General features: G+C 43.0%; 1 protein-coding gene across 3 annotated transcripts in view; it reads left to right on the top strand.

The window, feature by feature from the left end:
- The first annotated feature begins 213 nt into the window (after positions 1 to 213).
- Positions 214 to 13500, top strand: part of DSP (desmoplakin) — a 38591-nt gene continuing 25304 nt past the window's right edge. For 2 of the 3 annotated variants that reach the window (XM_064663947.1, XM_064663956.1), the window contains exons 1-4: positions 387 to 733; positions 9491 to 9593; positions 11114 to 11262; positions 11602 to 11776. In XM_064663947.1, the coding sequence (XP_064520017.1) occupies positions 531 to 733; positions 9491 to 9593; positions 11114 to 11262; positions 11602 to 11776 (630 nt within the window). In that variant the 5' untranslated portion in view covers positions 387 to 530. Of the gene's footprint in view, positions 734 to 9490; positions 9594 to 11113; positions 11263 to 11601; positions 11777 to 13500 lie in introns of all 3 variants that reach the window. The other variant, XM_064663939.1, reaches the window with a different exon arrangement.

Consider the following 13500-nt stretch of genomic DNA (forward strand, 5'->3'; position numbering starts at 1 on the left):
CAGGTACCGAGGAAGGTGGACACACCGGTGTGACGGTGAGAGAGGCCGTGCGCTGCCCGGGCGGCCACCGGGGAGCGACAGCACCGCCGGGCGCGGCGGGGCGGGGGCCGAGGCCGCGGAGAATCCCGAGGCAGCCGCCGAGGAGGCGCGGAGGACGCAGGCGAGGCGGCGGCCCCACGCCCAGGAGCGCCGCTTAAAACCTCCACGAAAGGTGTGGCCTCGCCTTTCCTCTGCCGGCGGGGAGGGGACGAGACGGGATCTCCGCTCTTGCCGCCGTCGCCAAGCAGCCTCCGCCGGCCGCCCGGCACCGCACAGCGCTTCGCGGCGCCCCTGCCCAGCCCTCACCTGTTGGCCGCCCCGATCCCCGGCTCTTCTCGGCCCTTCCCCGGCCCTCGGTGGACTGCGAGGGAGCGGCGGCACCGCGGCGAGCGCTCCCGGCGGTGAATGCCTTTCCCCCCGTCGGGTCTGGGTCAATCTCTCCGTGGCTTTGCCCCTCGGCCCCTCTCGCCCCGGGCGGCTCCCCCGCTGCCATGAGCATCAACGGCGGGTCGCACCCGCGCATCAACACCCTGGGCCGGATGGCGCGGGCAGAGTCGGGCACCGACCTGCGCTACGAGATGAGCTCCCATGTGGTGGGGGGCGGCGGCGGCGGCGGCGGCGGCGGCACCCACACCCACAAGACCTACTACTACCAGAAGACCTACGGCGGGGACTACGCCTCCGACGGATACGGGTAGGTGCGGGTCCAGCCGACCCTCGGCCGCACTGGATCGGGGCCGCCTTCGGGGAGCTGCCGTGAGACTGCTTGCGGTTTGATTTCCTAGGTGTGCAAGCTTGCAAGTCTCTTTTTTCTCTTCCTTCCTGAGGAGTCTTTTTTACTTCTAAAAGGCATTTAAACGCAAGCGAAGAACTTACTTATAAAAACACAAACAAAACACTTCTGGTGGTGACTCTCCTTGAAGAGAGTAACAGGAACAAAAAGCAATGTCTTCCCTTTGCACTCAGAGCTGTAAGTGGGTCCGTGCTGGCTGTATTATCAGTTCTCTGCTGATAAACCTTGGCTTTGCTTGGTGACGTAAAACAAAGCTGTACTGAGGTGAATTGCTTTATACCCCATACACCCAGGCTCTGCACTCCCCAGTAGTTGCAATAACTAAGACTATAAAACTATTTTAACTAGTGGGAATTGTTCTCTTGTTCATTTTTGAGTTTGTTTCTAGCTTGTTTAGGGCTTGGGAGTTTTAAGTCATGATATTTTATAAGGCGATCCCTGACATTTAGTGCCAGGGAGAAAAGATGTGTAACAAGCAACTTCGGTCTGCTTTCCTCCCCTCCACCTTTTTAACTTTCTACTTACCCTGTTGCTGCAGGCACAGTCAAGCTCTTGTAGGCAGGGTGCCGGCTGTGAATCCTGGCTTGGAGAATGCCTGCACTTGTGGATGCAGCTGTACCAGCAATCTGTGCATGTCACGTCTGGCAAGGACTTTTTGGACCAGAGTGGTCCTGTGAATGTATGAAAATAAATGCAGTGGTCATGAAGACTTCTTTAATCTCCTTAGCTGGGAGTTCACAGGACTGAAAAGCAGGCAGCAGTTACAGTCACCAAAGGAAAGAGCAGTTTTATGATACAGCACCTATACAGAACGCTGCTTGTGATTACAGGTTTTTATGCATGGAAAGGCCCTATTAAACCTGTTGGTCTAATTATTGATGCCACTGATTTAGGGATTGATGCAGAAGCACTGACTTGTATTTTGTGTTAGAATTTAAGGCCTGATTTTATGAATAGTACGTAATAAGATTGCAGAAGGACAAGAATTAAACATGCATAGTAAATAATAAACAGCAGGTGAGAACAAGCAGGCTTTTTTATCTCAAGCAAAATCTATAAGTGGCTGTAGAGAATTACGATTATCCTAGAGAGCACAGAGTGCTCTGCTTAGGTATGTCAGACCCGTTGCTAGAGAACCACTGAATGAATGACAAAACTTGCATTCTATGTATTTTTTGTTTATTACTTTGCGTGGTTCTTAGTTTTTGTTCTTTGTCTGACTTTCGGTTTGGTGTATGTGCAGGTAAGTTAGTTACGATTAATTGCAGCTAGAGCACATCTAGTTACCAATACAGTAGTACGAGAATACCTATTTATTTCTATATAATTAGAACAATTCAGTACTTTACTATTGGAGAGTACATATACTAGGACTCCAAAATGCTGTTGCTGCCTTGCATTTGTGAGGATTTGTTTTCCTAATGGTGCTTCATGGCAAATACCTTTACTGTTACAAGACACAAGCAAAGCATGAAAAATGAATGGCAGAGCATTTTACTTCCTGGCCATTCTCTTTTTCCACACTTTGGCGCACTAGAGTGTCTTCCCCATCACTCCTGACTTGTGCTAGAGGAGGAATACCTTCCTTTAATTTATTATTCTTTGGCTTTTGTTACATATTTTTAACCAGTCTATAGTTTGTTAGGCTTTTCTTTCTGTAGTGTTCAATGGTGGTGTAGCAAGAGTGGAAAGGACAGACCTGATCAAAAGGTTAACAACCTTTCATTTACTCTTTATAACGTAATACGAATATCTCCTTTTTGGGCAGCCATTTCTGACAAGGAGGTTGCATAGGTTTATTTTTAGTCAATGCTCATCTGAGTTAAAATGTGTCCCAAAATACAAAACGAGGGGTTTGTTGCCAGTTAATGAAAAAAGGCAGTTATGCCTGATTTTGCACATGTGTTTTGTGCCAAAAATCCACTAAATCCTGTATGTTGTGCTATCAGGATCAGGGCCATCATCTGTGGAATTGTTTTGAATAATTGCATTTAGCCAGATGTCTGCAGTGCCAAAGTTTAGTGATGTCTACTGAACTCAGAAAACTGAGGCTTCTTTTTCCAATGGGGAAGACCACTCTACCCTAATTTTTAAATGCAGAAGGATTCAAGGTAGGGTCTAGTCTTGTAAGTTTTGGGGCGTATTCTGCCGAACAAGTCTGTGCTGAGTATTACATTACTCACAGAGCAATATGAGACTCTCCCTACCCTTAGGGCTCAGCAAGGTGCTTTTACAACATTCCCGGTTTCTTCTGGCTTGGGAACTCAGGATGAGCTTGGCCCAGAGTACAGATACTCAGCTTGACAGTGAGTCACATGCTGCTAAACTGCCAATTCATCAGAAAAATATTTATCAATGTCTTTGCTACGGAGATAGAAAATCTGATAAACTATGAGAGAAAGGAAAAAAATGCAAAGTTGTGCAGTTTTATTTGTCATTGCTGAGGTTATGGAAAAAAGTAGCCTAGGATTCATGGTCACTGAATGATATGAACATAATTTAATTTACACAATTCTGCTTAAGGATTAACTTAACTTCTGTGCTTCAAGTTAAAAGGAGTTAGAAATTCATATCCCGTGCCCTGACATTACTTTCAGGAACTGACAGACAAAGTAAACTTGGAGGAAACTGACTCAAAGCCACATTTTTGCCCTTCTCATCAGTCTCACAGGGATCTGAAGAGTCCTGACTAAGCTGAGTGGTGGTAGAGCTGGCATGGTAACTTCCCCTTTGAGCTCCTCAGACAGAGAGGGAGGAATGTGTCTGAATTGCTGCCGAATACCTGCCATGCTGGCAGAGCCTGCAGCTGTGCTCTGGCTGGCAGAGAAATGGGTTTCTGTGACAGCTGGTGATAGTGCCACGCCATAAGGAGAAAGTCCCAACCCACTGTTCTGTAGATACATGTGTGAGACTTGAATGTTGGTACCTTTGCAGGTGTGAAAGCCTCTGTCTGGCAAAGCAGGTTTGTTGTGTTTTGAGTGTCTGCTCTCCAGCAGAGGTGTATTTCCGTGGTCAAGGCTAGACCCAGCACTTGGCACCACCTCTCTCTCCCAGAGCCGGTGGTGGGAGAGGCAGCACGTCTGCAGCCTGCTGCACTGGGCAGGTGTGGCCTTTAGAACGGTTCTGTTGCTCCCAGTGATTCATACCAGTGGGAAAAGCATGAGGATTTTCTGTGAATAGGTGTGGCAGGATCCCTTGTGAAACCCTGCGTGCCATGAGGGCACTAAGCCTCAGGGGTCTTAATAATTCAATAATTCACTAGTGACTCCTAAATTTTTGCACATTTCTAAAGGTATTTAGAGCCTGATTGTGCTAGATGCAGATGTCTTTTGAGATTTCCTGCCATCATGCCTTAGTCTATGTGCATACTTGGCAGATGGGACTAGTTTGGCGAGGCCATGGTGTGCCAAAAGTGGTCCTAGTTAGACCAGAGACATGTGAGGAGAACCCAGTTATGAAACTCTTGATGATTTGACACTTGTATTCAACTTCTGTTAGGTGAGGGGGGAAAGCTGGGTTATAATATTTTAATTTTGCTTTGTATTGTTATGGATATTGTGATTCACCACCTTTAGCCAGCATATACCAGTGCATTTTCTGGGGCATCCACACCCAACTGGCAGATGGTGGCGTGTGGGTGGTGGTTTAGTCCAGTGGTATGTGCAGGCTGTGTGCTGGGAATGGAGATTCCAGGTCAGGTTTTTCCTCTGACTTGACTACTCTGGGCATACCAGGTAATCCCTTGATGAATCTATTGCTTGTTCAAACAAGTTTGTGTGGAGGGGGGAAGTGTGAAGAAAAAGAAGTGCTGTTTTTTTGCTCTCACTGAGTTTATGAGAATCACTCAATACTCTGGTTCTGCTCAAAGACTTTTTTTCTAAAGCTTCCTTCACTTTTAGAATGAATTAAACAAAGGCTAAAAGTTTTGGGGAGGAATTGGAAAATGTAACAAGGATTATTCTAATTTGTTTCAAGTAGTATCTTCTAGACAAGAGCATCCTCTTTGTATTTCCAAAGCTTTAAGGAACTGTGAAGCTGCTGGAAGGCCCCTCAGTACAGCTGGATGTGCTTCTGTGTCTCCTCCACCCTGCTTCTCTAGACACTAATCGTACTCCCCTGCCCTCCCTAGATAACCCGGTGGCCTCTTCATGTGTACTAACAAAGGCAGAAGCCAGAGCTGCCTCCACATTGCAGTCGTTTATGCTGGGAGTGTGCAGGTCTTCAGCAGCAGGAGGCAAATGAGAAAGCAGAAGGTAGCTGACTTTCTTCCTTACTCCTCGGGTTCTGCAGTAATGACATCAGCTCCTATACTGGGCCTATGTTGTGGGTGCAAGCTGAGTGTTTAGAGAAGATATTTGATTTATTCAAAATATATCACTTAGGAAACTTTTTCACTGCTTGAATAAGTCAGTGGCAGCAGTACTCAGCCCCACTGTGTTCCAGTGATGTGAGCACCACTGGGTTTGCTGTGTCTGTCTCATAACTCATTATATGGCCTTGAAAGCAGGTTTCTTGTTTTGGTACAACTGGGGGTCTTGTGAGGATCACTGGTACTGCTCAACAGTTAAACACAATCCAAGTTCAGAAATAGAAGATTCAATTCAATTCAAGTTATGGCTGAGTTTAGCTCCAATGGGGTATATTCCAGCAGAGAGGTGTTGCTGAGCTACTGTCCTGCACAAATCCCAGTGTCAGCATAAGTTGGGCTGTCCTCTCATTTCTCTGGGAGAGTAGGAGCATAGTATAACAAGGGAGCAATGTGTTCTGCCTTGACATGCACGGAACAAGGCAACTCCCGTACAGTGACAACATGAAGGTGCTATGCCTTTCCTAGGGTAGAGAGAGAGAGGGCTACATTTTAAGATCCCAAATAAAAGCAATTCATCTGTGTTTTGAAGTGTTTTCATAATTTTAAAACAAAGAAGCTATCCCCTTTTTTGTTTTTCTTTGTTCCTTTAATAGTTAGTGACTATTAAGACTAAGTTATTTTAATAAAGAATTCTGCTTAATAGTATATTTTTGGAATTCATGAGTTGCCTTCCAAACAAATGTGGTAGTCTAAAATGTTAAGTTGTGGGGACAAAAAGGTAGTTGAGGTCTGAAGCAGTCTGGGCTGTTTCACTCAGCACTGTTCTGCAGCATTTACAGAACCAAAGGAGCACAGCAAATAGATTATTGCAATGTATATATTTATTGGTAGGAGAGACTCTGCATTCTTTTGTTATGAGTCCTGCTAAAAGACCAACCTCCAATTCTTTCTCATTCTGCTGGAATGGTTGATAACGCTGTATTTACAGGGGTGCAGTAAGCCAAATGAAAAATCTGTCCATATTTTCACTGCATGGTGTGCCTACAGTGTCTGATACAGCAGGATCCTATTCATAGGTTCAAGCTTTAAATGCTGTCAGAGTTAGATCAAATTGCCATAGCAGCAATAGTATGTCATAGCATAGTTGTTGCAATGACCAAACATTACTTTAAACTCGTTCAGTTTTATGTAAAAAAAATCAGACAAAGCAAGAAAGACACTGACAAAATACCGTGTAAAGTAATCCACTAAGTCTGTGTTCTGTGAGAATTGCTGGGATCCTACGTCTTCCTGAGGGACATAAATATATTTTTATATAGCATGTAGGTTACATGGTTTTACTCTAAAAATCCAGCTTTATACTTTGTACCATGTTATGATACCATCCAGCATGTTCAGGGTTTACCTCAGTTTCTTTGGTCCAGTATATTTTATGTTGGAAATGGTTTTCCTTTGGCTGTCTGTTTGCTACTGCCTCAAGGTTGGATATCGTACTGTTCTGCATTGGAGTTTCTCCTTTGATCTACTCATCCACGTTAGAGGCCTGTTGGGTTCATTAAGAAGTATGTTATACTGAGGGCCTTTGAAACTAATCATGAAATACTTGTCACAGGGTGAAAAGTATTGAATATGAGCTTATATGACATTGTGCTAGTGCCATCTGATATGTCAACCTGTATATGCTGAGGTATTGTCTTGCTGAGTATTTTGGTTTTTAAATTCAGATATTGATTTATGCCCTTGAGTATATTTGAACAGCTAAATCTTCTTCAGATTTGAAGAAGTCCTGTTGACTTGGTGGAGCTGTGCTGTCAAACATCATCTCCTATAGTGGCAGCTGCTGTCTCTGGGTGTGCCCTGTAAACCCATTTAGCTCCATTTGGTCCTTTGACAGATTTGAAAGCCAGTGCCTCTAACAGGCCACTACCTTTTTACCCATTATTGTAGGGTTGATCTCTGTATTTTAACTAGCAAAACCTAGTTAGTTTTTTAACAACAAAACTAACATCCAGGGTATTAAAAGCAGCATTGATAAAATGTGTGCTCTTTCCTGGTTTCAATTTGTATAAGTCCAACTTTTGCCATTATTTTGGTTATATCTTTGTCTACTGGTTTGGAGAACCTTAAATACGTGCTACTTTCTTCTTGTGAAGGTCCCTGTGAACTGTAAACAAGCAACTTGTAGATCTCTTTTTGAAGCTCTAATTAGGGTGTGCTTAAGCCTCCCACTTCAAGGCATCTGCTCCTGCTTTGGGAAGAGTTTTGTGCATCTGTATTAAACCATCTTAATTTTTCCAACATTTTATTATTTGGACAATAATTCTGGATGTGGTATTCAAGCATCACTGGGATGAACACAAAATACTTATAATTCTACTTCTATATTTTAATTTGTTTTAGTAGTTTATTTGAAAATAGCTTTTCTTCACAACTTTTTACCACGTTAACTATGATAGCCGTTGTTTAGACCTCCTCTCATTGTAAAGCAGAGCAGTGCCTTTGAGGTTAGTGAAGATAACTGAAGCCAGTGGAGATATACTAATTTACTAAAGTGTAAGTCTGGCCACCATCTATAGTTCTTTTGGCTTTAATGCATATTTGGCACTTGTAGCTGCCAGGACATGATTGAAAAAGGGATTGAAGAAAAAATACTCTTCTGATGTTCTAAAAAGAGAAAATTGCTTGGAAGGTTCCTCTCTCTTATTATGTTTCATTCATGAGAATAATTGTGGGTGTAATTAAATGTAAATTTCAAGTGCAGTCACATACTTCTAGATCTAAACACAACAGTGATGCCTAAGGAGAAGGAATGATTTAGAAAAGGAAGCTGATGGAAAGCCTGGCACAAAATCAGACCCGTATGTAATTTTTCATAATTGTTTTCTCTAAGCTGTTTCCAAGGTACACAGTGGTGCATAGCACACTGGGGCGCAGCGTTTATGCAGTCAAAGGGTCACAGTACAAGCAGGGGGCTGCACATGTACGGCTTGTTTTATGTCATCCAGTGATTCTCCAGTCTTGTCTCTACATTTTTGAGGGTCTGTTCGCTGGTATTGGGGGAAGCTGCTGAAAAGTTGGGCAAACCTTTTCCATTTGTTCAAGATGAGCTGATAGAACAGAAGTCTGCTGATGCCCCAGCTGCACATGCTGCAGAGAGCTCTTCAAATTACACTGATGAATGTTTCTCAGTGCTACAGTGATTTTCCCAAGGACAGTTCTGCTGAGTTTTTTACATTGTCACAATTCCTTTTATCAAGGATGGTCAGTCTGTTGAAGTCAGTGGAAAGATCTCTATGGAATCCAGATTTCTTGCTGGCTCTGAGTTGGACAGGTTCCCACCAATGGTCTTTTTGACATGAGTGTTGTATGGAATGTTGGGCTCTTCAGTGATTTGTAATGGAAAAAGTTATCTACTGTGAGCACAGGAGTTGGAATACTAGGTAGGGCTTGGAAGAACCTTAGTTTCTTACCATCTGTTAGTAGTGGTTTTGGGTTTGGGAGACGCCTGGGCTTGCTTGAGAGGTCTGATCCCATCAGCAAGGAATGGTTCCTCACTTGAAGCACCTCACCCCTGTTCAGCTAGCAGTGTTTCATTTTGGTGGCTGAATCCCAGAAACCTTCTGGCAGTATGGATGCAGTAGATTATGTGTAAGACAACAATAACAACCCCCTTACCTGCCTTGGCTTTTCCCCCCACTAGTGTTTTCAGTGCTGGAATTTTACTTGGAACCTCCAAACTCACACTTTAGGTATCTGTAAGAAAACATGTACTCTAACTCCAGGCCCTACAGCTATTTTTGTAATAGCTTGAGCATCTTTGCAATTCCGTCTTAAGACACTGCACTGGCTTTGCGCATTTCTGCTGGTAAAAAGGCCCTTCATATGCTTGAATGGACTTGCTTGTGTAGCCAAGGATCCTGCTTTCCTTTTATGCCCTGACTTTTGATGGCTGGTGTGATAACATGTACAATTACATCACACAACTCCATGCTCTAGGTATTGACTTTGTTAACAAAGATTGTGAATAATTCATTCCCACTGTAAAGCTGCCAAAGTTTTGTCTATCAAAACTACAAATACCTGTGCTGGAAGAAAAATTTTCTCCTTTCTGTCATGCCAGTTTCCATGTTCTACTCTATCCTGTGACAAAGTCAGTCCATGCCAGCTGTTGCAGAATTATAAAGTGGCTCTGCAGGAGGGCTAGATAATGTGTGTGTGTCTCTGTGAACCTAAATGAGGTGGATTATTCCATGTAACTTCCCTTAACTGTTTCAAATTTGTGTTTCTTGTATTTCTTCAAAATATGTGATTCCTCTGTCTTTACTTCATCTTCTTCTCCCCCACAACAGTCAGAATGGGACCTGTACAGTGTCCAGACGCCAGAACACCATCCAGGAGCTTTTGCAAAACTGTTCGGATTGCCTGATGCGAGCTGAGCTTATAGTACAACCCGTGAGTGCTTCTTGTTGTTCTTATCAAACATGATCATGAATATTACGGGGAGTGAATGCTGTGTTGTTATCTGGACTCACAGGCTCTGCTACTTCATCTCCTTTCTCCCCTTTCAGCTGTTTGTGTGAGGCAACTGCAAGTGTAATGGCATAACTCCTTCATGGATCTCTTTCTTCCCTCTGTACTCCTTCAGTGTGTCCTGTAGAATATTGTCATCATTTGCTGGGCCATAATGAACCTGAATCACCATAGGAAATACCTTCATTATCTTTATTTTATTTTTCCAGATGATTCATAAAGAAGTATATGAAACTAGATTAAAATATTCTTGACTGTTTTAGCTGAAATGCATACAGATGATCTTTACAGTACAGTAACCTGGTACAAACCCGTAGTGCCTCTGAGTGGGTTACTCATTGATGCTAGATTCAGTCCTGGCAAACATGGGATGTCCTCTACTCCTGCTAAAGTCAGAGGAAATGCAGAGTGACGAGTGCACCCTGCTGCTGAGGCCACTGAGATGTGAAACCCCTTCACAGGTCTGGCAGTAAAGGTAGTTTAATGCACAATTTTGGACCCTCTGCAGGCAGTAAATTCTTTCAGGAATGAACTCTGTGGTTAGCAGTTCATTTCCTTTTCAGAGATACAGGACATGAGAGCACATTTATATAAAAATCAATGCCAGAGTAAATACTGTCTTTTGCTAAGGATTAATATTATTCCAGTGAAGTTAAAAGAAAGACATGTTTAGTTCCAGCTTGGTGCAACAACATGCATTGCTTACTTTGTTTCTTTCTTTTCTTTCTAAGGGACAAAGTAATGAGGTGCATAATATTTTTTATTTGCAAAATCAGCTGGATTATGTTTTGTTCAGCATGGCTGTGTCAGTGTGGGGTGAGGTCAAAAAGCAGTGTCTTCCTGATTGAAACACCACGACCATGCTGGTCCACTGGACTGAGAGGGTGCATGGAGAATTTGCCTAGTTTTTGGGTGATAAGGTGGGATGCAAATGTGATGGGGCATGGAGCTGGAGCCAGGCAGACAGGGTGCAACCTGCGTTTTTGTAGGAGGGGGAATTCTTAGAATCTCAGGGTAACTTGTGAAAAATCAGGAACAATATCTGCCAACTCCCACAAGGACAGTGTTTGCTTCTCATCTTCTAAACACAAAAGCATAGTGTCTTAAAAACTTAGCACACTGTGTGAAGCCTTGGCTCCACTGAAGTAAGCATTAGTCAAGATGTGCTGTTCTTTATGGAAAGTTTTGGTTGATACTACATTTTAATAATTTTCATATTTTATTTTAATAAGGACTTTCCAGCAACTGCAGCTCCTTAGTTAGTTGGCCTTCTGTCAGTTAAAATTGGCAATCAGAGACCTGGCAGTTGAAACTTATCATGCTTCAAAAATAATCAGTCCTCATAACATTTCTTTTAAGATATCCAAGATGAATATTTAATTTAATCACCCATTTTTTTAAAAAAATTGTTTTTGTTTGTTTGTTTGTTTTTTTTGTTTTAGGAATTGAAATATGGGGATGGTGTCCAGATTAGAGGGAACAGAGATCTGGAAGAGTGTTTTGCACAGGCAAATGACCAAATGGATATCCTGGATGGGCTGATCAGAGAGATGAGGCAGATGGGCCAGCCCTGTGACATGTATCAGAAGAGGTATTATCAGGGAAAGGTTGGGGGTGGGAATGTGAACTGATAAAAGTTTGTGGTATCTCAAGTGCCTGCCTTCCGTGGTGTTGCAGGATGTGACAGAAGTCAATAAGGTGGAACTACATCTAACTGGGGGCATGCTAACATGGAGAAGGGCCTTGCAGTAATGTATTCCTGATGGAAGTTCACACCTTAGTTGTCTCCATGAAATTTTAGTTAGTACATTTTTTCCACAGCTTTTGCTTTCAGCACTTTGTTTTGAATACCTGGTGGTCCAGTAAGAGAGATAAATTACATTGTTTCCATGCTTTCCTCATAGACACTAAGTGGTTCCTTCACTTTCAGGCTGCTTCAGCTTCAAGAGCAAATGCGTGCCCTGTACAAAGCCATCAGTGTTCCCCGTGCCAGGAGGGCCAGCTCCAAAGGTGGTGGTTGCTTCTCCTCTCAAAGTGGCTCAGGCTGGGATGAGTACACAAAACGTGTCACAAGTGAATGTCTAAACTGGATGAGGCAGCAGAAGGTAAATCAGTGCAAAACCCAGAGACAATGCTAAAACTTGGTGTTGTTAATGAATGTCACCTCATATGTAGTAATGTTTTGGGTGCCAGTAGAAGAGTAAAAGTATTCATGAATGCTTGTATATTATTCCAAGTTCCTCTTCCTTACCTCCCGCCACCCATTTCCCCAGTATTCTATGTACAGTGAATTTCCACTGAAATACAAACATGAATTTGGGGTCTTCTTTTGCAGAGGAAAAAGTGTGAAAGTTAGATTTGAAAGCTAAATGGGACACAGCTGTTAACATAACAAAAGGCATTGGAATATTTGTGTTAGAAATTATTGTGCTTAATATTTCCCTCCTTCCTTCCTTCCTTCCTTCCACAGATTTCCTTTGATTCGTATTTATTTTAACCCTTTACACAGATAGGACCATCTTCACAGATTTAACCATTATCCAGTGTTTTACGATTTTTCTCCCCCTCTATCTGTCTTTATCACAGTGGGAGCCAAAAGGTAGAGGTGATTGCCACAGGGACTAGACTTTCAGAAGTCAGTGCTGAAATACACACAAAAGTGCTGAAGTTACTATCTGTTGCATTCCCAGAACAAATTTGCCTATGCATAGCTTCTGCTTGTGTAACCTGGAGTAGAAAACACACACTGAGAGCCCACAGTCTGTTTTCGTGCTGCTCCTCCTCTCTCTCTCTCTCCCTCACTTCGTCTCCCTCTCTCTCTCTGAATTTCTCTGTCTCCCTCTCTGTTTCTTTCTCCCTCCCCCTTCTTCAGTCCCTACAGAAAAGCTGAAGTGGGGCCAGTAAGCATTTAGCTCACTGGGAAAATCTGTTTTGAGCTTGCCATCGTGCCTCTTCTTTCCACCATGCCTTGCTGTATCCCAGTACATGCTCCCATTGAGACTAGGATAATGTTTCCCCTAGTAATGTGGTGAGATGTGGGAAAAAGTTCTGAGCACCTGAGGTTTTCTGTTGGTGTTTTTCTGCTTTTTTTTTGTCTGGATGGTTTGCTGACAGGAGGATCAGGTGGGAGGAGGATTGGTCAAATTTCCAATGCAGAATTAGAGAAAGTACAGTGAAATCCAGCCTTTGTTCACATACTGGCAGCCAGCCATGACTGCCACTGTTGCTACAGTCTCTTTAGATTGTTCAAATATAACCAGAAGGGTCAAAGTCCTGTAACGTGTAAAAGGCTGAATGAAAAATGGTTTTGTTTCTTGGATCATTTTCAACACTGCCTTTGAATCCCCATGCTTGAGTGTCATTCTGGCTTTATTGTCATCTATTGACTCATAGAGATTTGACTCCAGGCCGGTAACTTCCAAATTCAGTCCCAACCCAGGATGAAGATATCTGGTTCTTGACTGTGCACATGCACAGACAGGCATTCAGACAGAGCCGTAGTGTGTCTTTACCGCATTAAGGAGGATCTGGAGTTTGAGGAGCTGAATTGTGAATTCAGTGGCTGTTAGTATTTGGAAAAAATGAAACAAAGAACTGCAGTCAGTTTTTGGATTAGTAATTATGAATTGTATTACCATTTTCCAAGGCTGTTTCTAGAGACTTTTGCTTGGCACCCTACAATAAATGTTGGCAAGATGCAAGACAAACAAAATGTTTATAATAATTTGAGTTTATCTTCTGGGTTTTTTTCTTTCATTTAGTTTGACTGGATTTAACTCAAGTTACTGAAGTTTACATGAGCAAAATTAAAATGGAAATATAATGTATT

The sequence above is a fragment of the Pseudopipra pipra genome, chromosome 1, assembly GCF_036250125.1.
Source record: "Pseudopipra pipra isolate bDixPip1 chromosome 1, bDixPip1.hap1, whole genome shotgun sequence".
NCBI lineage: Eukaryota > Metazoa > Chordata > Aves > Passeriformes > Pipridae > Pseudopipra > Pseudopipra pipra.